General features: G+C 53.8%; 1 protein-coding gene and 1 non-coding gene across 3 annotated transcripts in view; one reads left to right on the forward strand and one right to left on the reverse strand.

Moving 5' to 3' along the window:
• Positions 1-19,659, forward strand: part of CD6 (CD6 molecule) — a 52,776-nt gene extending 33,117 nt beyond the window's left edge. Inside the window, exons 2-13 of one of the 2 annotated variants that reach the window (XM_039471413.2) lie at positions 4,555-4,623; positions 5,830-6,180; positions 6,819-7,130; positions 8,148-8,450; positions 9,580-9,645; positions 12,334-12,474; positions 12,826-12,924; positions 14,604-14,726; positions 16,376-16,447; positions 16,650-16,904; positions 17,192-17,296; positions 18,449-19,659. In XM_039471413.2, coding sequence (XP_039327347.1) covers positions 4,555-4,623; positions 5,830-6,180; positions 6,819-7,130; positions 8,148-8,450; positions 9,580-9,645; positions 12,334-12,474; positions 12,826-12,924; positions 14,604-14,726; positions 16,376-16,447; positions 16,650-16,904; positions 17,192-17,296; positions 18,449-18,513 — 1,961 coding nt within the window. In that variant the 3' untranslated portion in view covers positions 18,514-19,659. The remainder of the gene's footprint in view (positions 1-4,554; positions 4,624-5,829; positions 6,181-6,818; positions 7,131-8,147; positions 8,451-9,579; positions 9,646-12,333; positions 12,475-12,825; positions 12,925-14,603; positions 14,727-16,375; positions 16,448-16,649; positions 16,905-17,191; positions 17,297-18,448) is intronic. The other variant, XM_039471414.2, reaches the window with a different exon arrangement.
• On the reverse strand, positions 4,900-5,040 carry LOC120364709 (U4 spliceosomal RNA). Its single transcript, XR_005579865.1, has one exon. It is a non-coding gene; the product is annotated as a U4 spliceosomal RNA (small nuclear RNA).
• Positions 19,660-21,357: the final 1,698 nt, after the last annotated feature.

A 21,357-nucleotide genomic window follows, 5' to 3' on the forward strand; every position in this document is an offset into this window, starting at 1 on the left:
TATCACTGTCCCATTTTCTCAGATTCCAGGCAAGGAGGCTCTTTGGTGCCTTCATTCTTCCTGTGCTTACAGTGTCCTTCACAGCCCGTTCCACTGGAGTCTTGTTCGGATTACCCCAGCTGAGGCCCTGTCTCACTCGGGGGCTTCTGCTTGGGACTGGCCTGAAAAAGCACAGACAGAGGTCTGTGCTCCCAACCTCTGTCTTCTCCTATTCTGAAACCAACCACTCCCCTCCATCCCTTCTTGGTCTTGTTCCATCAGTTTCCAGAATTTGGGGCACAACTAGACATGATTTTCAGGGGCACACAGTGTAACTTCAGATGGCAAATGAACTTAGCATTAAATTATACCGAATCGCATGGCAAAACAAGTTTAAATAACTGTTATTTTTCAATGTTCTGTCATTCCTTCTGATTCCATCAGATAGTCTGATGATGATGTGTCTTTTAGCATCTCTGATGTGGCTTTATTTTTAGCATGCTTATTTTTACAATTACCTTCTATTTTAGGCAAGGCATATAAATTGTCCCTTTAGGTTTTAATATATTCTAATTTTTTTCATATCAACATACACACCTAATTTTACATATGCAGAATCATATCATACATGTTTTCTTTTTTTTTTTTTTGAGACAGAATCATACTCTGTCGCCCAGAGTGGAGTGCAGTGGCGCGATCTCGGCTCACTGCAACCTCCGCCTCCTGGATTCCAGCAATTATCCTGTCTCAGCCTCCTGAATAGCTAGGATTACAGGCATGCCCCACCATGCCCAGCTAATTTTTTTGTATCTTTAGTAAAGACAGGGTTTCACCATGTTGGTCTGGCTGGTCTTGAACCCCCGACCTCAGGTGATCCGCCCTCCTTGGCCTCCCAGAGTGCTGGGATTACAGACGTGAACCACTGTGCTTGGTCACGTGATTTTTAAAGCACAGCCTTTTACCTTCTTTGCTTGCTTTTCCTCCTCAACATCTTACATGGCTGTGACTGTATCCCATGACCAGCTGCGTAATTTTCAGGAACCAGTGCAAAATGAAGATGCAGGGTCTTTGGTTCAACAAATTATGAGGAATTTCAAGACGGCAACAGCAGATCATTCGAGCAAAGGCGGGTCCTTCTAAGCATAGGGCCCTGTACGCAGTCCACCACCCATGGAGCCGGCCCTGCTCAACCCCCTTCTCTGAAGCCCACCCTTTTAATTTTTCCATCTGCTGTGTGTTCATCCACATTTATCTTCACATTTCTGTAATCATACCAGTTCACAGAGGGGGTCCTTTGGCTTTGTTTTACAAAAATTGTATCATATTACATTTTCTTCTCTGCATCTTGCTTTTCCTACTCAACACAGCTTGGAAATACTGCCAACCCTTCTGGGTCTATTTCATTCTTTATAAAGGCTGCATAAGATGCCACGCTGTAAGTGGACCACAGTTGATTCAGTAGTTTCCCCTGTGAATGGGCATTCCCTCTGTTTCTGAGTTTTTGGCCATTCAAAAATCGGTAATCAGCCAGGCGCGGTGGCTCACACCTGTAATCTCAGCACTTTGAGAGGCTGAGGTGGGCAGATTGCTTGAGCTCAGGAATTCAAGACCAGCCTGGGCAACATGGCGAAACCCCGTCTTTACAAAAAATATACAAAAATTAGCTGGTACTGTGGCGAGCGCCTGTAGTCTTAGCTGCCTGGGAGATGGAGGTGTAAGAATTGCTTGAACTCAGGAGGTGGAGGTTGCAGTGAGCTGAGATCACGCCACTGCACTCCAGCCTGGGGGACAGAGCGAGACTGTCTAAAAAAAAAATAAAAAGTGATTATGATATCTGAGAAACACTGATCGTGTATTCGGCCCTTTGTGAAATTAGGCCTGGATGGAAAGACAATTCAAGATAATTTCTGCTTTTGTTCCTGTAGCACAGAAGTCAGAGAACACAGAAGCCAGGTTCCCTTCTTGGGATAGGGGATGGGTGAATGCTCGACACAAAAATAAAGCCCTCGAGCATATCTGCTTTTGACAAACTGCGTTGGAGCTGGCAGCTGCTGCTCACTCTTTCATTCAGTCAGTCAATCAACAAACACTCCCTGGACACCGTTGGGGACACAGGGCTGACCCAGCCTTGGGCTCTGCCTTCTGGGGTTTTCTGATCTAGAAGAAAACATTTGTGTCTTTATGCATGAGAAAGTGATTTTCCAGTCCCAGAGAGATACACTGAGCTAAAGCCCCCCTCCAATACACACACACATCACACACACACGGTCATAATCATATATGCACACAGTCACTCGCACATGCATGCACACACTTCACAATGATACACACTGCAGCCATCCTACAATCCCCCCTCCCCCACCCCACATAGCAACATTGAAAAACTACGCTGGAGCGCTGGGACGGTTGCTGTGGGAACCGGGATTCTGAGATCCTAACCTGTGGGCATCTGAAGCCGCAGAGTCTGTGCTCTGAATCTGGAGTCATTTCCCCTTCAGGGGGTCAGGCTGGGCAGACAGCCAGGGAGTTAGTGGGGACAGCAATTAGAGGGCTGATGACTTTCCGTCTGATGGTGGAGAGACCCTCACGGTTTCCTGGAGAGGGCTGTCTCTGCCAGGGTGTGCGCGCACACACGCACACACGCACGTGCTCAGGCACAGGAGGTGAGTCTGTGGAATCTGCTCTGGTGAAGCTCCAGGCATGTGTAGCGGTCATGTCTGAGTCTTCGGCCTCTGCGTCGATCAGGCCAGGCTAGGCAAGGCTGTAGCAACAAGGACACCCCCAAATCTTCATGGTTTAACATGATAAAGGCTTCCTTCTCACTCACAACAAAAATCCAAGCTGGGTCAACAGCCCCTTTCCTCTTGCAGTTCCTCCACAACCCAGAGCCTCTAATATCCTTCAACAAGGAAGACGTAAATGGAAAAGGCTCACTGCCTCTTACCTGCCTTCTCTCAAAAGTGAGCACAGGCCGGGCGCGGTTGCTCGCGCCTATAATCCCAGCACTTTGGGAGGCCGAGGCAGGCAGATCACAAAGTCAGGAGACTGAGACCATCCTGACCAACATGGTGAAACCCCGCCTCTATCAAAATACAAAAAAATTGGCCAGGCATGGTGGTGGCACCTGTAGTGCCAGCTACTTGGGAGGCTGAGGCAGGAGAATCGCTTGAACCCGGGAGGCGGAGATTGCCATGAGCTGAGATCACTGCACTCCAGCCTGGCAACAGAGCAAGACTCTGTCTCAAAAAAAAAAAAAAAAAGAGCACACGTCTTCTGCCCAGACTTCAACCAGCCCAACCTCAGTGCAAGAGAAACCAAGAAATGCAGAGGAGTTCATAAGCAAGCACAAGAGACCCTGCTCCAGAGCCTCCCTCTGTGCTTTGCAAGCCCAGCACCCCAGCCCAGAGGGGAGCTAAGTTTGGAGAGTGTTTAAATCCTGGCTCGGCCTCAGGCCTCAGGTGGCATCAATCAGGGTCCCACCAGGAAACACATGGCACACCTAGAATACGAATTTCAAGGGGATGCATTTACAGAAGAACTAGTTACAAGAGGCAAAGCAGTAAGTAGAATCTAGGAGCATCTTCTGGCCGAAGGAGACACAACTAGGGAATGATCGGTGGGTCCTGGTAGAAGACAGTCAGTGAGAGGTTACCTTGAATAAACAGTGTCCTTCACAGGAGGGACACAGCCTGCTCAAGGGACCTCACAGGGAGGGGCCAGAGGAATAAGCATCACATCTTCGCTTGCTGCTTCCTATCTCTGCTAGGGCTCCCCACTGGCTAAATCCAACAGAAACCATAAGACTCAGGAAGACACTGGTTAATCCAAACAGGTCAGCCTCCCAGGGCAGAATGGATAGTAGCTGCGGTGGAACAAACGGAAACTATTTCGCAGGGTCGACTGATTTTTGTTATGGGAGCCTCCTTTTCCTAACCTGCAAAATAAGAATGCTTAATACCTGCCTCATTGGATTGTTGAAAGTAAACAGAATAATATAGGCAAATACCTGGCACAGAACAGCCCTTAGTGAATGCTAGTTTCTCAGTGTCCGAAAGCACTTTGCAGTCCAGTGGTTCCCAGCCTAGGATGTACCAACTATTCTAAAGTCTGGCATGAAATTCTCAACAAATTCTACAAACAAAAGTATTTTTTTCTAAATCATTCCCACTTTTGAGCTTCTGCTATATGTCAAGTATTTCATAGGTTGTCTCATTTCAGCCTCATGATATTTTCACGTGTCATGGCTAACAAATTGGAACTGGCACAGAAAGATTAAGTCACCCATTCATGGTCACAAAGCCAGTTTGTGGATCTGGCCCCAATGCCCACTGCTAGTCCTCCCTGTACTACTCCGATTTCTGAAGATGTGTGTGCAATGATCCTGAAACACCAGTGTTTGAGAACTTTCCCTACCGGGAAGGGAGGCAAATGCAAATGCACCCAAAGCTGAGGACCATGTCTTTCCAAAGGCCTCATATACCCACCACGGGCTCCAGGAAGTGCCTCATCAGGGTGCCTCTGTGGCCTCCACACCTGAACTCACTCACCCACTGTGCTGCTGCTGGTTAATTTCAGGTCATCCGTCTCCAGCTCCATCTGACCGGCTCAACACCAGTAGTGCAGAGAGTGAGCTCTGGGAGCCAGGTAAGCAAACATTCTCTCTGGGGGTCCATGGTCAGCTTTCTGTAGGTGGTCCCCCAGGGTAATAAAGAAGGGCAGTGGACATTTAGGATACCAGGGAGGCTCCGTGGCTCCAGACAACACTTCTTCCTGACTCATCACCTGAGGTTCCACTATTAATTCACTTTGAGATCTTAAAACTACCTACCATTTTTGAGGGCTTACTGATAAGTCACATATATATGGTCAGGTATAGCTGGAGCATGTTTTTGTTTTGTTTTGTTTTGTTTTTTAATTCAGCCCCCGTAGAGACTGCCAAAAATTGCCAATGCTGACTATATTTCAAGTCGTCATGGCGGGGTATTGGAAAAAGCATTCCATTAGCAATAATCACGCCTCGGGTAAACCTCATTGGCTACGATACTGCCACTGCGCAAAGCTTGGCTGGAGCATTTTAAGGGGATTTGTTGAGAACAAGGTAAAGAGCTCTTGGTGGGGGTGGCAGGGTTCCACCAGATGGGTCCTTGATTTACTCAACAGGCAACTTATTAAGGACCTACTCTGTGAAAAGCTGTATGCTAGCACTGAGGGTGCAATCCTGGGCCAAAAGGGGCCGGTGGTTCCCAAAGAAGGGGGTCTGGGGAAGTGAGAACCACCATCCGCTGAAGCAACCCATCATGAACCCCACAGCCAGCCCCTTGCCAATCCTCCAGGGTTCTCTGGTCACTGTGACAGCTGCGAGGACAGTGCCGTCAGAGGAGGAGAAGGGAGGGGGAGGGGAGGAGGAGGGGAAGAGGGGGAGGGGGGAAGCATGCACCCACAGGACCAGGACCCCTGAACCCAGAACTCTCCCTTTCTTTCACAAAAAGGTGCCTCTGGAGACAGGAGCAAGTGAGGAGAATTTGTGGGGACTGGACCCCTGGTTGTCTGTCACCCATCTTAACCTCTAGAGTCACTCCTGAGCCCCACCTGCTCCTGACTCCAAGGAGAACCACAGGGTCGGGCCCAGGGGTGGGGCTAGGGACCAAGTGCAGGCGTGGAGTCCAGAGGCCAGATCCAGATCAAGGCGGGCTCAGGATGAGCCAGCCCAGCTCCATTTTGCAGATTGGAAAGCTGAGACCCAGAGCCAGGCAGGGCGTTGTCAAAGATCCGCTCAGAGTCAGTGCCAGAGCCTGGGCAACCGCGCGCCCGGGCCCCACCGCTCTCAGTTCTCTCGTCTGACACTTCCAGGGGAGCGGCTCCGGGTCCGTCTGACGAACGGGAGCAGCGGCTGCAGCGGGACGGTGGAGGTCCGGCTCGAGGCGTCCTGGGAGCCCGCGTGCGGGGCGCTGTGGGACGGCCGTGCAGCCGAGGCCGTGTGCCGCGCGCTGGGCTGCGGAGGGGCGGAGGCCGCCTCGCAGCCCGCCCCGCCGACCCCCGAGCCGCCGCCCCCGCCCGCAGCCGGGAACACCAGCGCCGGCGCGAACGCCACCCTGGCCGGGGCGCCCGCCCTCCTGTGCAGCGGCGCCGAGTGGCAGCTCTGCGAGGTGGTGGAGCACGCGTGCCGCAGCGACAGGAGGCCGGCCCGGGTCACCTGTGAAGGTGCGAGCGCACCCCCTACCCGGACCCCCACCTGCCCCACTGCCCAGGCCTTCAGCCCCTGCCCCTGGCTCCAGCCCCTGGACCCAAGCCTCGACCTCCTGACCTCCACCCCCACCGCCTACCAGCGCAAACGCACCGGGTTCCCACACCCGACGACGGCCTCCAGTCACTTCCAGACTTGAGCGTTTCCTCGGGTCTGGCCTCCAGACTCCACCCCTACACTTGGTCCCCAGCCCCATCCCTGGGTTCCCAATGCTAACCTGGTCTCTAACCCCACTTACTGGGCCCGCTGCTTCCCTCCCCACTCCTGTTCCGGGCCTCTATCTCCTCCTCTTTCCCCCTATACATAAACTTGCCAGCTTCACAGGTCCCTTAGCGGCTTCCAGGTCCCCGAACCTGCCCTCGAGGCCCCGCGCACCAGGTTTCTGGTCCCTCCCGCCAGCCTGCATCTCTATGTTCCCCATCTGCAGCCCTGGGGGGATTCCCAGTCTCGCCCACCAGGTTACAGCCCTCTCACTGGGTCCACAACCCGCTCAAAACTCTCCTGCCAGTCCAACCATCACCCCAACCCAACCATCACCCCAACCCTCCATTCTTCGCCAAGTGTCCCAGAGTCCACCACCCCCTCCCACCCCTAGAGAACCGGGCGCTGCGCTTGGTGGACGGCGGCAGCCCCTGCGCCGGCCGCGTGGAGATGCTGGAGCGTGGCGAGTGGGGATCGGTGTGCGATGACACTTGGGACCTGGAGGACGCCCACGTGGTGTGCAGGCAACTGGGCTGCGGCTGGGCGATCCAGGCCCTGCCGGGCTTGCACTTCACGCCTGGCCGCGGGCCCATCCACCGCGACCAGGTGAACTGCTCCGGGACCGAAGTCTACCTGTGGGACTGCCCGGGGCTACCGGGACAGCGCTACTGCGGCCACAAAGAGGACGCCGGTGTGGTGTGCTCAGGTCAGTGGGCGGAGTCGCTGAACCGTGGTCACTACCGACACTCACCACAGGCCTACCGGCGCCAAGCCTGGAGTTAGTGCGGCAGGATATTCCCTGCCCTTGATCTGGAGTTCAGGAAGGGAGATGAGACTGAGACAAACATAACTCAGGAGGGAAAGTGGTTAATGCCCCCAAGAAAGGCAGTCAGGTGGAGTCTAGAGGCAGCAGGCAATGCCTGGAAGCTAACGAAGCTAAACTGGAAGCTAAGGCGGGCCACCTCCGGGAAGAGGTGACATTAAAAGAGGGACTCACTTTGGGAGGCCAAGGTGGGTAGATCATAAGGTCAGGAGATCCAGATCATCCTGGCTAACACAGTGAAACCCTGTCTCTACTTAAAAAAAAAAAAATACAAAAAAGTAGCTGGGCGTGGTGGGACGCACCTGTAGTCCCAGCTACTTGGGAGGCTGAGGCAGGAGAATCACTTGAACCTGGGAGGTGGAGGTTGCAGTGAGCCGAGATCGCACCACTGCACTCCAGCCTGGGCCATAGAGCGAGAAAAAAAAAGTGGGACTCTTACCGAGTGGGAGTTGGCCACCTGCATTCAAGCAGCAAGGGGAGACGAGGCAGGGAGGCCTTTGAGGAGGCTGTTGGTCTGTCCAGGTGAGGCCAGAACGTTCTGGACCAGCCAGTGCCTCTATTTGATATGCAGGAGATGGGGGTGGGGTGGGTGTGTTAAAATATAGTTCTGATTTAGTAGGTCTGGCTCAGGGCTTGAGAGTCTGCATTTCTAACGAGATCCCAGGCAATGCTGCTGCTGCTGCTGCACAGACAACACTTAGAGTAGCAAGGGTCTAGAGATCCCAGCAGGGCTGGCTAGAGCAGATGGGGCGGGTGCGGGGGACACAGACACAAGAGGGAGAAGACACAAGATCTGGAGACCAAATGGCTGCACTGGTGCCTGCACTGCTGGGTCTGGGCTGGCAGGAATTTCAGCTCAAAGGATCTGACCTGACTCTGCCTCCTGCCCCTTCCTTCCAGAGCACCAGTCCTGGCGCCTGACCGGGGGTGCTGACGCCTGCGAGGGGCAGGTGGAGGTCCACTTCCGAGGGGTCTGGAACACGGTGTGTGACAGTGAGTGGTACACGTCAGAGGCCAAGGTGCTCTGCCAGACCCTGGGCTGTGGCACTGTGGTGGAGAGACCCAAGGGGCTGCCCCACTCGTTGGCTGGCAGGATGTACTACTCATGTAACGGGGAGGAGCCCACTCTCTCCAACTGCTCCTGGCGGTTCAACAACTCCAACCTCTGCAGCCAGTCGCTGGCAGCCAGGGTCCTCTGCTCAGGTAATCCATCCCACTTCACTCCCCAGATTTGAGCCAGAATTCTACCTGAATCCATGTCCTAAAAACTTACGGTCCAAGGACCACACTAGGCACCAGATCAGCCATAGCACATACAGTGTAGGAAGGACCATTGTCCTTACTGTGCCCAGGCGGACAGGGCTAATCAATCAAGGCATTTTCAGATGCGCCACTCAGCCCCAGAATGATGAATCATATATGAAGATATTAGGTGCTAAGCAATGGTTCCTATGGACTGGGATTGACTCAAGAGTTGAAACGAATTTGCCGTCCCAGGCCTGGTGATCACAGTAAAAATAATATTAGCAGGCCCTACTAATAATATTGGTGACAGCATCTGGAACCCTGATCACGTGCTAGGCATTGTTGAGCACTCAGTAGCTCTTATTTCAGCTAAGCCTCATACCCACTCTGAGCTGGGTTCCACCATATTTCACCAAATCTAAGATGGTGTTGTCAATAAGTCACACCATTATTAATCTTATGTACCACAAAGAACAAACACGGTGAAAATAAACCACCCAACATAATGAACAAGGCCACGATCCCAATTTCAGACGTGTTAAAGTTGGAAAAAATGAGTGTTCGACCTGAAGAAGCATGATATTTGTATTCTTACGGAGTTCAGACATCTGGTTACAAATTCCGGTTCTGCCATTCACAAGCAAGGAGGCTTCCGACAGTCCCTTAACCTCCATGTGTGGATGCTGAGACAGCTGGGAAAACCGATTCTATCTGCTGAGGGACCTTTAAGCTCCTTTCTTTGTGAGCATACCTATCCATCGGGAATGCCGATTATGATAATGAAGATAATGTCAGCTCTTCATCTTCCTAGACTGCTTAAGAACAAACTGAAGCTGAATGGAAAGGGGATTTGTGGTCTGCAGCAGCTTACAGAGAAAGAAGGGATAATTCTATTAGCCCTTTATTCTAACCAAAGAGCCTTCCCAGCACTTAATCCCTGAGTTCCTCCTTAGCCACATGCCCCTGATGGGAGCACAAGCCTAGTTCTGAGTCACTGGTCTGTCCCGTTCAGTTTCTAACCCAAGGCCTGGCACCCAGTATGTGCTCGGTAGCATGCACTGGGTGACTGGGTGGTGCTTTCTCACAGCCGCCCGGAGTTTGCGCAATCTGTCCATTCCCGGAGTCCCTGCAAGTGTTCAGCCAGTCACTATAGGTAAGTGTTGCTGGGTACTATGCAGTTCCCCAGAAGCTTGAGTGTGTGTGTGTATGTGTGTGTGTGTGTGTGTGTGTGTGTGTGTGTGTGTGTGTGTGTATGTGTGTTCCTGTGTGTGTGTTCCTGTGCACCTCTGTGCTGGGCTGTGGGATGGTTTGGTCCCCATCCCCCACCTCCAGCCAATGGACTCGCCTCCCGGGTCTCTCTGGGCCCTCTCTGCTCCTTCTACATCCCCTCTTTGCCAAGTCAGCCCATAGCTCACTGAGTCCTGATGCTTACTGGACAGAAGACCATTTCCGCACTTTCCTGTAGGCTCCTGGAGGGCAGAAGGAAAGAGCTGAAGAAAGTGGATACCACCTCAGGCAGGGGTCGGGGGTCAGGGGGCGGCGGGGGGAGGGTGAACTTGGCTCAGCCTGGTATAGGGAATGCTGGCACTCAGCCCTGTGTTTATAATGGGCCAGACACGGGGCCTAGTGCCTTATAACCAATATTTCCCAACCCTTTAATCCAGGTGTCCCCAAACTACAGCCCGCGGGCTGCATGCGGCCCCCTGAGGCCATTTACCCGGCCCCCCGCCGCATTTCAGGAAAGGGCACCTCTTTCATTGGTGGTCAGTGAGAGGAGCACAGTATGTGGCGGCCCAACGGTCTGAGGGACAGTGAACTGGCCCCCCCGTGTAAAAAGTTTGGGGATGCCTGCTTTAATCTCTCTGCAGCCAAGTGGGAGGGGTCTCATTACAATCCTTACATCAAGAAAGGAGCTGCGGCTCCTAGGCTGAAGTCACAGCTGGTGACTGCTGGCCAGAATTGACAAGCAAGGCTCTGAATTTCAGATCCGTTCTTGCTCGACTCCCCAGCTGTGTGTAGCCTGGCCGGCATCGGGGCAGACTCCCCGGATTCCAGTCCCAGCTGTGCCTCTTGCTAGCTGCGTCCTGTTGGGAAACTCTGAACCTCCCTGAGCCTCAGACTCCTCAATTATAAAATGGGGGTGACTAGCCTACAGTACCTTCCTCCTAGCATTGCTGTGAGGCTCCAGTGAATTAATTTTTGTAAAATGCTTAGAACAAAGCCTCAAAGACAGGAAGAACTGTCTGAAGGTCTGCTGTTGTGAGTATTTAGTTCAGGCCTAGAACCCTTTGCAGTCCTGGGATACCCACAGGGCCGGCCCAGACCCCCTTGCTCTGCCTCCTGGCTCTGTCATCTTCTCTCAGACACCCCAGAGGCACTGAACAGGGGCTGGGGGAGAGAGCACAGAGGCGCTAGCCATGGAGGACAGCAGAGATGAAATGAAATGCTGCGACTGCACACACCGCTGGACAAGCTCCTGCCAGACCCGCAGGCAACCTGCACACACTCTCTCTAACTGAGGTCAGGGTGGGGATCCACCCCAGCCCCGAAGGGCAAAGAGTGAAGCCGAAGAGAGATCGGGGACCACACCCCGGCCCGGGGCCCAACAGCAGCCACGGCCCTCTGGACCCAGGTTCACGGGCCTCGCACGGCCAGGTTCATGGGTCTCCCATGGCCGGGTTCATGGGCCTCGCATGGTCGCAGCACCCAGCCTCACTTCCACATCTGCTTCCTGCTGCTAGATCCAGCTCCCATCCTGGCCCTAACTTCCTCATTTGCAGACAGAAAAGGGAGAGAGGAGAAAATGAAGGCAAGGAGAGGGTTCTCTCCCAGGGGAAGCAGACACTGCCCCCGGCAAGGCAGTCTGGATGATCTCATCCGGCTCCCCATTGCTCTCACCGCTTGCCATCTAGCCCTGTGGTCTGCTCACTCAGGGCACCCTCCTCATTGCCCCCTGTACCCATCTTTCCGCTTTGCATTCTTTTAAGCAGAGGGGAGGCTGAGGCAGGGGGAAGGCAAGAAGTCACCCCAGGGCGGGACTGCAGGGGTGGGAGACCCTGAATCCCAGACCCCACTCCAGTCCTCATGGAGGGGATGTCTAGTGGGAAGAAGGGGGTTCCCAGGCACAGCTGATGGTCTGTTCACTGCCAGAGATGGCTCAGAGTCACTGTCTCTGGGAAGTCAGCCTTGGTCTTCCCTGCAGAGAATGAGGTGCCTTTTGTAGGGCCTCACGCCCCCATTATCAAGGCTCAAACCTCCATCACAGCAGGTGCCTCACCATATTGGATTGGGTTACTTATTGACCTCTCCACTAGACAGAGCCCCTCAAGGCCTGTGATACTGTTGTCCTATGTGTAGCCCCAGGGCCGAGTGCCAGGCGAACAGTGGCACTCAGTAATTGTCTATTGAACAAAGACTAAATACTGAAGAGCTAGCAGACAGATAGATCCCTACAGCCTGGTGGCCAGGGTTGTTTTTCAGGCAGTAATTCGTTTAATCAATTACTCATGCATTCAATACGCATTTATTGAGCGCCTACTATATACCACACACTTAAAAGCAGATGGGAAAAATTGGAAAGGAAGCCAGGAGGAAGATAGGATGAAAAGGGAAGTAGAGGGCCAGGTGTGGTGGCTCACGCCTGTAATCCCAGCACTTTGGGAGGCCGAGGCGGGTGGATCACGAGGTCAAGAAATCGAGACCCTCCTGGTCAACATAGTGAAACCCCGTCTCTACTAAAAATACAAAAAATTAGCTGGGACTGAGCTGTACAGAGAATGAAAAGGCAAGAAGGGTGAGTGCCCATTCTTCTTTCTTCCTGAATTGGAATTCTTGTTTCCAGAATCTTCTGTGACAGTGAAAGTAGAGAACACGGACTCTCGGGAGCTAATGCTCCTCATCCCTTGCATTGTTCTGGGAATTCTCCTCCTTGGCTCCCTCATCTCCATAGCCTTCATCCTCTTGAGAATTAAAGGAAAATATGGTAAGTGCAAGGTTCTGGGAGCCACAGCCATACCAGGGGGATGTGAGCCTTGGCAGAACCCCAGTAGCAGTGGTGTGGTCCAGCAATGGCCACCCATCCCTAGCCCTGGGGAGTTCCCCATCATGGGAAGGATTTTCCCAGCATGCCCAGCAGACATGGAACCACCATCTTGTAGGACCAGACTCTGTGCATGCGTGTGTGTGTGTGTGTGAGTGTGTGTGTGTGCATGCACACTCCTGCTAGTGTTGGGGAATGAAGAGGGTGGTGTCTTGATGAGAACAGAACAGAACCAGGTAGACTGGGAGAGGGCAAAAAAATGACTTGTAGAATTTCTGCCTCCCCTTCCCTCAGCCCTCCCTGTAATGGTGAACCACCAGCACCTACCCACCACCATCCCAGCAGGGAGCAATAGCTATCAAGCGGTCCCCATCACCATCCCCAAAGAAGAAGGTAGGATGTCCCCCATCCTGGGTGCGGGAGGGCTGGGGAGGACAGGAAGGGTGTACTTTCTGGAAGGTCAGCACTGCTTAGGTCAAAGCAGTACACAACTAGAGATGAGATCGGGGCCAGTCCACTCACGGCCCTGCAACCTTGAGCAGGTACAAGTCGTTCCTGGATGTTGATGGGAAATGACCTTCCAGTTCAGTCACGCTAGAACTCTAGAGTTTTCTGTTCTGGACAAATACAGACTAAGGACATTTTAGATCTTGGTTTTCAGAGAAAAGCTCTGCTCTGTTTTGCTCTGCTAGTTGGCTGGTAGGCTCATGATATCATCATCCCTTTCAGTGTCCTGCCCAATCAGCCTTGCAAAGCCTCATCAAGATTCTTCTAGAATGTGATTTTATTTCATATTTTCTGAGCAAAAAAAAAAAAAAGAAAAAGAAAAATTGGGGCCAGTGGCAGTGGCTCATGCCTGTACTCACTCCCAATACTTTGGGAGTCTGAGGCAAGCAGATCACTTGAGGTCAGGAGTTCGAGACCGGCCTGGCCAACATGGCAAAACCCCGTCTCTACTAAAAACGCAAAAATCAGCCGGGTGTGGTGGCGCACACGTACAATCCCAGCTACTCGGGAGGCTGAAGCTGGAGAATCACTTGAGCCCGGGAGGCGGAGGTTGCAGTGAGCCAAGATCATGCCACTGCACTCCAGCCTGGGCGACAGCAAGTCTCTGTCTAAAAAAAAAAAAAAATTTGGTCAGCCACTTGTCCTTTATGATATATGGATTTATACCTCTTGAAAGTCTTGCAGAAGAATTTGAGTTGAATCACCTTGCATTATGAATATATTCAATCACCTTTATCGGAAGGAGTTCAGTGACATAAAAACCAATACCAAACTCAGCCAAATGTTACCAATATCCTTTGCACAGTGTCCATATATTTGAGAAGAGACTGTGAATACAGCATCTAGCACAAGGCTTAGTACAGAGCAGGGGCTCACTGAATAGTACAGTCTAGAGCCAGCTCTGGGCAAGGTAAGAACCTGTCTGTGCCTCAGCTCCCTCCAAGGTAAAATGGGGATAACAGTGTACCTACTTCACAGAGTTCTCATGAGATAATATTTGTAAATGTTAGAATAGCGCCTGGCAAATAGCACTCTGTTAAGTGTTTGCTAAATAAATGTTTAGTTCTCCATATTGGAAGTGGATGAAGGGAGCCTCGAAAATCCAGACTGGGTGGTTTGTACAAGATGGGGTACCCAGGCCAGGCACGGTGGTGCACGCCTGTAGTCCCCACACTTTGGAAGGCCAAGGCAGATGGATTGCTTGAGCCCAGGAGTTTGAGACCAGGCTGGGCAACGTGGTGAAAACCTGTCTCTACAAAAAAATTCGAAAATGACCTGGGTTGGTGGCGCATGCCTGTGGTCCCAGCTACTCGGGAGGCTGAGGTGGGAGGATGATGTGAGCCCAGGAGGTCAAGGCTGCAGTGAGCTGTGATGGCACCACTGCACTCCAGCCTGGACGACCGAGTGAGATCCTGCCCCCCACCCCTGCCACCAAAAAAAAGTCTCCTTGGTGCTCCCCTGCCACTCTGCCTCTCATCTCTGACATGAGACACACTCTCTACCGTGTCTCCCTACGCCTTCCCGCCTGCCACTTTGCCATGCCCCTGACTCTGTTCTCTCCCCAGTTTCCATGCTGCCCATCCAGGTCCAGGCCCCGCGCCCTGAGGACTCAGATTCCAGCTCAGACTCAGACTATGAGCACTATGACTTCAGCGCCCAGCCTCCTGTGGCCCTGACCACCTTCTACAGTGAGTGCCTGGCGGGGCTCCCAAGGGCCCACCTGCCTGAATCAGGGAGGGGACCCAGCTGGCCAGGGGACCGTCAGTAGTCCTGCCTCATAACCCCTGTATGATGTGGGCAGAATCCCCCAGCGACCCACTGGATTGACTGTAAATGGTCCTACATCGACGTTTTCAAAGTACTCTGTGACCCTGGAGTCACTCGATGTCTCAGGTCATCTCCACTCTGACCTCTGTCTCTCCCATGTTTGTCTCTGGCCATGTAGGGTCTTAAGACGAAGCCTTTGACATTCACCTGAAAGTGGTTCTCTGTGCGAGAGACAGGGGAGTGCAGACGAGAGGCTCAGTTGGCAGGGGTTCTTACATGCCCGTACCCCTCCGTGCCCCCTCCGGCCCTGTCTGACCCCACCAGCCCCACCCATTCCCCACCTCCACTGTCACGCCAGCTTGTGCCTCATAGCCAGCTGACCCAGCTCTTGTCTTTGCCTCCTGGGGATAGGAAGAGGAAAGATAACGCTGAAGGCAGGGCCCAGGGGATGCTGGGAGGTTGGAACAGACCACAGCGTCCCACACCCTATTGTGGAGTCATTTGGGAGCTTGTCAAAAATTCCCGAGCCCCGCCCCAAACCTAATGTATCAGTCAGGATGAGACTCTGCTGTGTGGGACAGAAGGCTCCAAATGACAGTGTCCTGAGAAACTGTCAAGGGCCCAGGCCCCTTCTTTCTTGCTGCTGTGCAGTCCCTAAGGTGTCACCCTCATTTACATGGTCCAGAAAGGCTCACCTCCGTGTCCACATTCGAGGCAACGGTAAGGGAAAGACGGGATGCTGGAGATGGCCACAGATTCCACTCACAACCCAGCACCCAGAACGGAAACCCCCTAGCTGCCAGAGAGGTGGGGAACTGAAGCCTCTGTCCTGGGCAGCTGTGTCCCCGTAAAAGCCTGAGTGGATACTGGAGAACAAACAGCCGTCCCTGCCCCACCTGCTAACCCAGGGATTCTGGGGGTGGGACACAGATGATTCCACTTCTTCTGGCTGTGGACCAGTGTTTGAGAGCCACAGGGATGATATATCTGTCAAACGTGAGATTCTGAGTCCAGGCATGTAAGATGCAGGGCTGAACGTCCACAGTACTGTAACATAGAGACTCAGAGTCAGTCGTACCAGGTTCAAAAGAGCTGACTCCAAGATCCCAGACACTCCTGTTCTCAAGACCCTATAAATCTCTATCTGATTCTGAAACTTGAAGGTGCCACAGAGCCCGCGAGGCAGTGATTCCAGACCATCTGGGTTTCACTGGGAAGGCTTCTTGAAGGGATAAATACATGTCTTTCTCCTGTGCAGAACTACCAGGTCACAAGGACAGAACCCAGACTCTTGATATCCCTCTAAGCAGCAGGAGGGACAGCTGGGGCTGGGGGCTGGGGGGTTCTGGCCCCAGGCTAGTTAAACACCGAGGGCCTCAGGGTCTGCTGGATGAGAATATGAGCCTGGAATCTGAAGGGAAACCCTAAGCCCTCTCTGCCTCTGGAGTTTTCCTCCCACCCCGTTCAGCCTCCCCAGCCCCAAGGAAATCCAGCCCCTTCTCCAGGCTCCAAAGCGATGAGGTTGAGCCTTCACCCCTCCCCACCGCCACCTCGCCACCTCTGCTTGCAGATTCCCAGCGGCATCGGGTGACAGATGAGGAGGTCCGGCAGAGCAGGTTCCAGATGCCGCCCTTGGAGGAAGGTGAGTCAGGCTGCGGAGGGGTGTGAATGGCAGCCCTGCCTCCAGACAGTAGGTCGGCTCGCCTTGAGACCTTCCAGCAGGAACCAATGAGTCTTTCCTGACTTTTTCAAATCCTATAGGCAGTAAGTGCTTTCTGAAGTCTGACTTAAAGCCCTCTTGCTGCATTGCTTCTTTTGTCACCATTCTCCCTTTCCTGGCTTAGGACTTGAAGAGTTGCATGCCTCCCATGTCCCAGCTGCCAACCCTGGACACTGCATTACACACCTGCCATCCCTGGGCCCTCAGCATCACCCGAGGGGCAACAGCGAGTCGAGCACCTCTTCCGGGGAGGATTACTGCAATAGTCCCACAAGCAAGCCGCCCCCATGGAACCCCCAGGCATTTTCTCCAGAGAGGCGTTCCTTCCAGGAGCAGCCCCCAAACTTGGAGCTGGCCGGCACCCAGACAGCATTTTCAGGTAAGCTGCGCCTCCCCCATCCCCCATCCCATAGCCAGCCTAGCTGGAGGGGGCATAAAGCTGGGAGCCCTGTGCCAGGCTGAGGTCAGGACTCCCCCCAGTTCTGCAGCCACTCACTGTGTGCCCTTCAACAAGTCTCCTCCCACCTCTGGGCCTTCACTTTGTCATTTGTCAAGCTGGGGACTTGGCTCTCGGGAGTGGCATGTCCCCCCCACCCCACCGCCAGCTCTGGCACTTTCAAAGTGACTGTGTGCTGGCAGAGGGTGACCGGCCGGGGGGGTTTCCAGCAGGGCCCTCGGCTGATGACAGCTCCAGCACCTCGTCCGGGGAGTGGTACCAGAACTTCCAGCCGCCACCCCAGCCCCCTTCGGAGGAGCAGTTTGGCTGTCCAGGTGTCAAAATCTGGGGAAGGGATTTGGGAGTGGGACAGAGAGGGACTGGGGAGTGGATGAGTGGGGAACTGTTGGATGCATTAGCTCAAGGGGAAAAGGAGAAAGGAAGGGGAGAAGAGAAAGAGAGTAACTTTTTTTTTGAGATGGAGTCTCGCTCTGTTGCAAGGCTGGAGTGCAGTGTCGCCGTCTCAACTCACTGCAACCTCCGACTCCTGGGTTCAGGCTATTCTCTCGTCTCGGCCTCCCGAGTAGCTGGGACTACAGGCGTGCGCCACCATGCACAGTTAATTTTTGTGTTTTTAGTAGAGATGGGGTTTCACCATGTTGGCCAGGGTGGTATTGATCTCCTGACCACCTCCGCCTCCTAAAGTGCTGGGATCACAGGCGTGAGCCACCATGCCCAGCTGGAAAAGTATCTTTTTGAAAAACAAAGCAAGGCAGGCATGGTAGCTCAAGCTTGTAATCCCAGCACAAGGCAGGAGGATTGCTTGAGGCCGGGAGTTTAAGACTAGCCCCGGGAACACAGCAAGACCCAGTCTCTACAAAACTAAAACCTAGCCAAGCATAGTAGCACGTGCCTATAGTCCCAGCTACTCAGGAGGCTGGGTGGGGAGGATCATGTGAGTGCAGGAGATCCCGGCTGCAGTGAGCTGTGATCGTGTGATCGTGTGATCACTGCAGGTCGTGCCACTGCAGGGTCAGAGCGAGACCCTCCCTCTATGGGAAAATGAAAACAAGCACAATAAGAATATGAAGAGGTGGGGAAACGGATGTGAACAGAGTGGAGAAATATTCAAACAGGCTGCTTTGATAAGAAGTGAGCTCCCTGTTAGTGGAGGCATTTGAGCAGAAGCAGCTGGTTGGCCCCTTGGGGGAGACCGTGGTAGCGGAGGGGCTCCCAGCCTTCAGTCGTCCACCACATCGTGCAGTGTGTGCATCGTGGAGACCACAGCCCTGAACCAGACAGACAAGGCTCTGCCTTCAGTGCTGATGCTGTAGCCAGGGACGTGGCCGGAAGCAAGAAGACAAGACAGCTTCATGCCGCATCATGTGGGGAGAGGGATGTGGAGCCGACCCACTCAGCCCCATCCCCGTGGGGCAGGCAGGGGCAGGAAGCGAGTCTCCCACTAACCTGGGCCTCTCTGCCCACAGGGTCCCCCAGCCCTCAGCCTGACTCCACCGACAACGATGACTATGATGACATCGGAGCAGCCTAGACCGGGGCCAGCTAAGGCTCCTGGGGCGGCTCCCACCCTCTGGCCTCCTGCTCTACCTACTCCCTTTCCCCTCCCCCACTCTCCCAGATCACCTCCCCATGGAGCTGAGGGGCCTCCCCTGGAGAGATGGAAGGAAACGTTACACCTTGTACCCCTCAGTCTCTATCCATCAAGCCGAACCTGCTGGCAAAGCCCTCCCCCGGCCCCAAACAGCAGCCCCAGCAGGATGCTGCCTCCAAGAGGTGTGAGCCCTCTGTCTTGGGGAGGAACAAGCAGAGTCTGGCCTCCCTCTGGGCAGCTGGTGGGAGGGTTGGGGAGCTGGACTGGCTGACGCTGGAGGCCTCTTCCAAACCTCAGGTGTCCGGCGCTTTGATTCCCTGCGTCTCTGACACTTCAGGGCCCATAGGTCCTGGGAGGGGCAGAACTGGGCCCCCATGCCAGCGATGCTGCAGGAGGGCCCACGTGCTAGGGGCTGCTGGGCTGTTGTCACTGATAGGTGGCTGCTGGGGGCATAGGGCAGTACACCAGGCGTCCCAGGCTCTGCTCGGTGTGGTAACTGCACCTGGGCAGGGAATATAGCCTTCCTGGGCACAATGAACTGACAATGACAGGTTGACTGTGTACCCCCAACCAAGGAGCTGGGGCCCAAGACCAGTCCTGCCCCAGAGACACTCCACATCCACCAGGAGCACTGACAGTTCTGCAGTGACCATCCCTGGACAGTCATATTCTGAGCTCTCTATGGTTTACAAAGAGGGTTGCAGCTCAGTCCCACCACCGACCCCAGAGATAGGGGCCCAGTCCCCATGGGGGCAGGAGCATAGACATGTCTTCCAGGAAGGGGCTCAGAAGCTGCACTAAGCCCTGAGTCCCCATTTGTCTCCTTGAAGTGATGAGGATGCTCCCAGGGTGAATGCCTGAATATTCAGTGTTGTGCCCAGAGCTGCAAACATCTCCATGCAGCCCCCAGAGAAAGGCCCACGGACTCAGGCCGGGCTTGGGTGTACTGTTCTGAGTATCCTGAGATTAAACTGAGTTGCTGAATGAACCCAGGGCATGGAATGACAATTTCTTAAACCTCATAGAACCCAGGCTGTGTGTGTGTGTGTGTGTGTGCATGTGTGTGTGGTCTGTGTGGCATATGCATACTTGTGCGCATGTGTGCATGAGTGGCATGTGTGTACGTATGTGGCATGTGTGGCATGTGCGCACATATATGAGTGGGGGCACGTGCGTACATGTGTGTGGCATGTGTGTCTGTGACATGTGTGTATATGTGTGTGGCATGTGCGTGTGTGTGTGCGCGTGTGGCATGTGCATATGTGTGTGCATGTGTGTGGCATGTACATACCTGTGTGCATGTGTGTGCATGTGTGTGGTGCGTGCATGTGTGTGCATGTATGTGGTGTGTGCATGTGTGTGTGCATGTGTGTGGCGTGTGTGCGTGGTGGGCATATGTTGGATACAAATGAGACAAAGAGTTGAGCTCAAATCCTTTATTTGAGAGGTGATCCCAGGGAGCAGCAGGGAGAAAATGAGAAAGGAGGAAGAAAGGAAGATAATGTTCATGAACAGGTTGCTGTTGTGGGCAGCCAGGGCTCAGTGGAGCTGGGGAGCTCTGGGAGATACACCTCAGAACTGTCCCACCAAGGGGGCAGGGAGCTGGGATATTGACCCACCATCCCTGCCTGTCATTAGTTGAGGAGCATTAACCCCCAGCCCCAGCACTACCGAGCTGTTTGTGAGTGAGCTGAGCACACTCCTGTGTCCAGAGAAAGCCACAGGCAGAGGGTCAGAGGCACCTGCTATAAGGAGCCATTTTCCACAGGAATGGTCCAGGAGGATCAGCAACAGCAAGTGTTCCACGTGCAGAGTGTGTGTGTGAGTGTGTGAGTGTGTGTGTGTGTGTGTGTGCGCGCGCGTGCTCGCGTGTGCATGTGTGTGGGAGGCCAGGTCGGGGCAATGGTGGGGGCAACTCTGTCTGTTTAGATGTCGGGGGAACTGGAAAACCCCCTGTGGCTCAGCACTGTGAAAAACTGGGAAGGCCGGGCACGGTGGCTCATGCCTGTAATTCCAGCACTTTGGGATGCCAAGGCAGGAGGATCACTTTAGCCCAGGAGTTCAAGACCAGCCTGGGCAACATAGTGAGACCCTGTGTCTACCAAAAAAAAAGAAAAAAAAAAGAAAAAGTTAAAATTCATCCAGGTGTGGTGGTGAACACCTGCAGTCCCAGCTACTTGGGAGGCTGAAGCAGGGAGGGCTTGAGCCCAGGAATCTGAGGCTGCAGAGAGCCATGATCATATCACTGCACTCCAGTCCGGGTGACAGAGTAAGACTCTATTTTGAAAACATTTTTTAAAATACCGGGGATAGTATTTTTTTTAACAACTGGTCTGCTCCGCACCAGCCCTGGGCTCAGCGGCAGGGGTTACGGTGCTGAATGAGTTCCCACCTGAGCTCCCAAGAACTTCAAAGGTAGGATAATTCCAGGGAGTTTTATGCTTAGAGTTGCCTGGCAAAGGATTGCACCACCCCAGAAGGCGCTGGGGATGAGGCTGGTGGAGCTGGAGGAGACTGGAGCGGACCCGCACAGAGGAATCGGCTTTTCCTCCAGTCCTCTGCCCACTCTAAGCTGTGACTCTAGCCCTGCCATGGTCAGTGCCCAGCTCTGCCTGCGGGGTGAGGGTTGGGGCTCAGGTTTTCTGGGCGGGTGATGCAGGAGGCTGGGCTGTGGGGCTGGGCGGGGCCTGCTTTCCATTCACCTGTCCCAGAGGTGGAGAGAAAGCCGCGCTCCCCAGGGCAACCGTCACAGGATGTGGTTGGCAGTGATGGGCCCCCTCCTCG

Source organism: Saimiri boliviensis, chromosome 6, assembly GCF_048565385.1.
Source record: "Saimiri boliviensis isolate mSaiBol1 chromosome 6, mSaiBol1.pri, whole genome shotgun sequence".
Lineage (NCBI taxonomy): Eukaryota > Metazoa > Chordata > Mammalia > Primates > Cebidae > Saimiri > Saimiri boliviensis.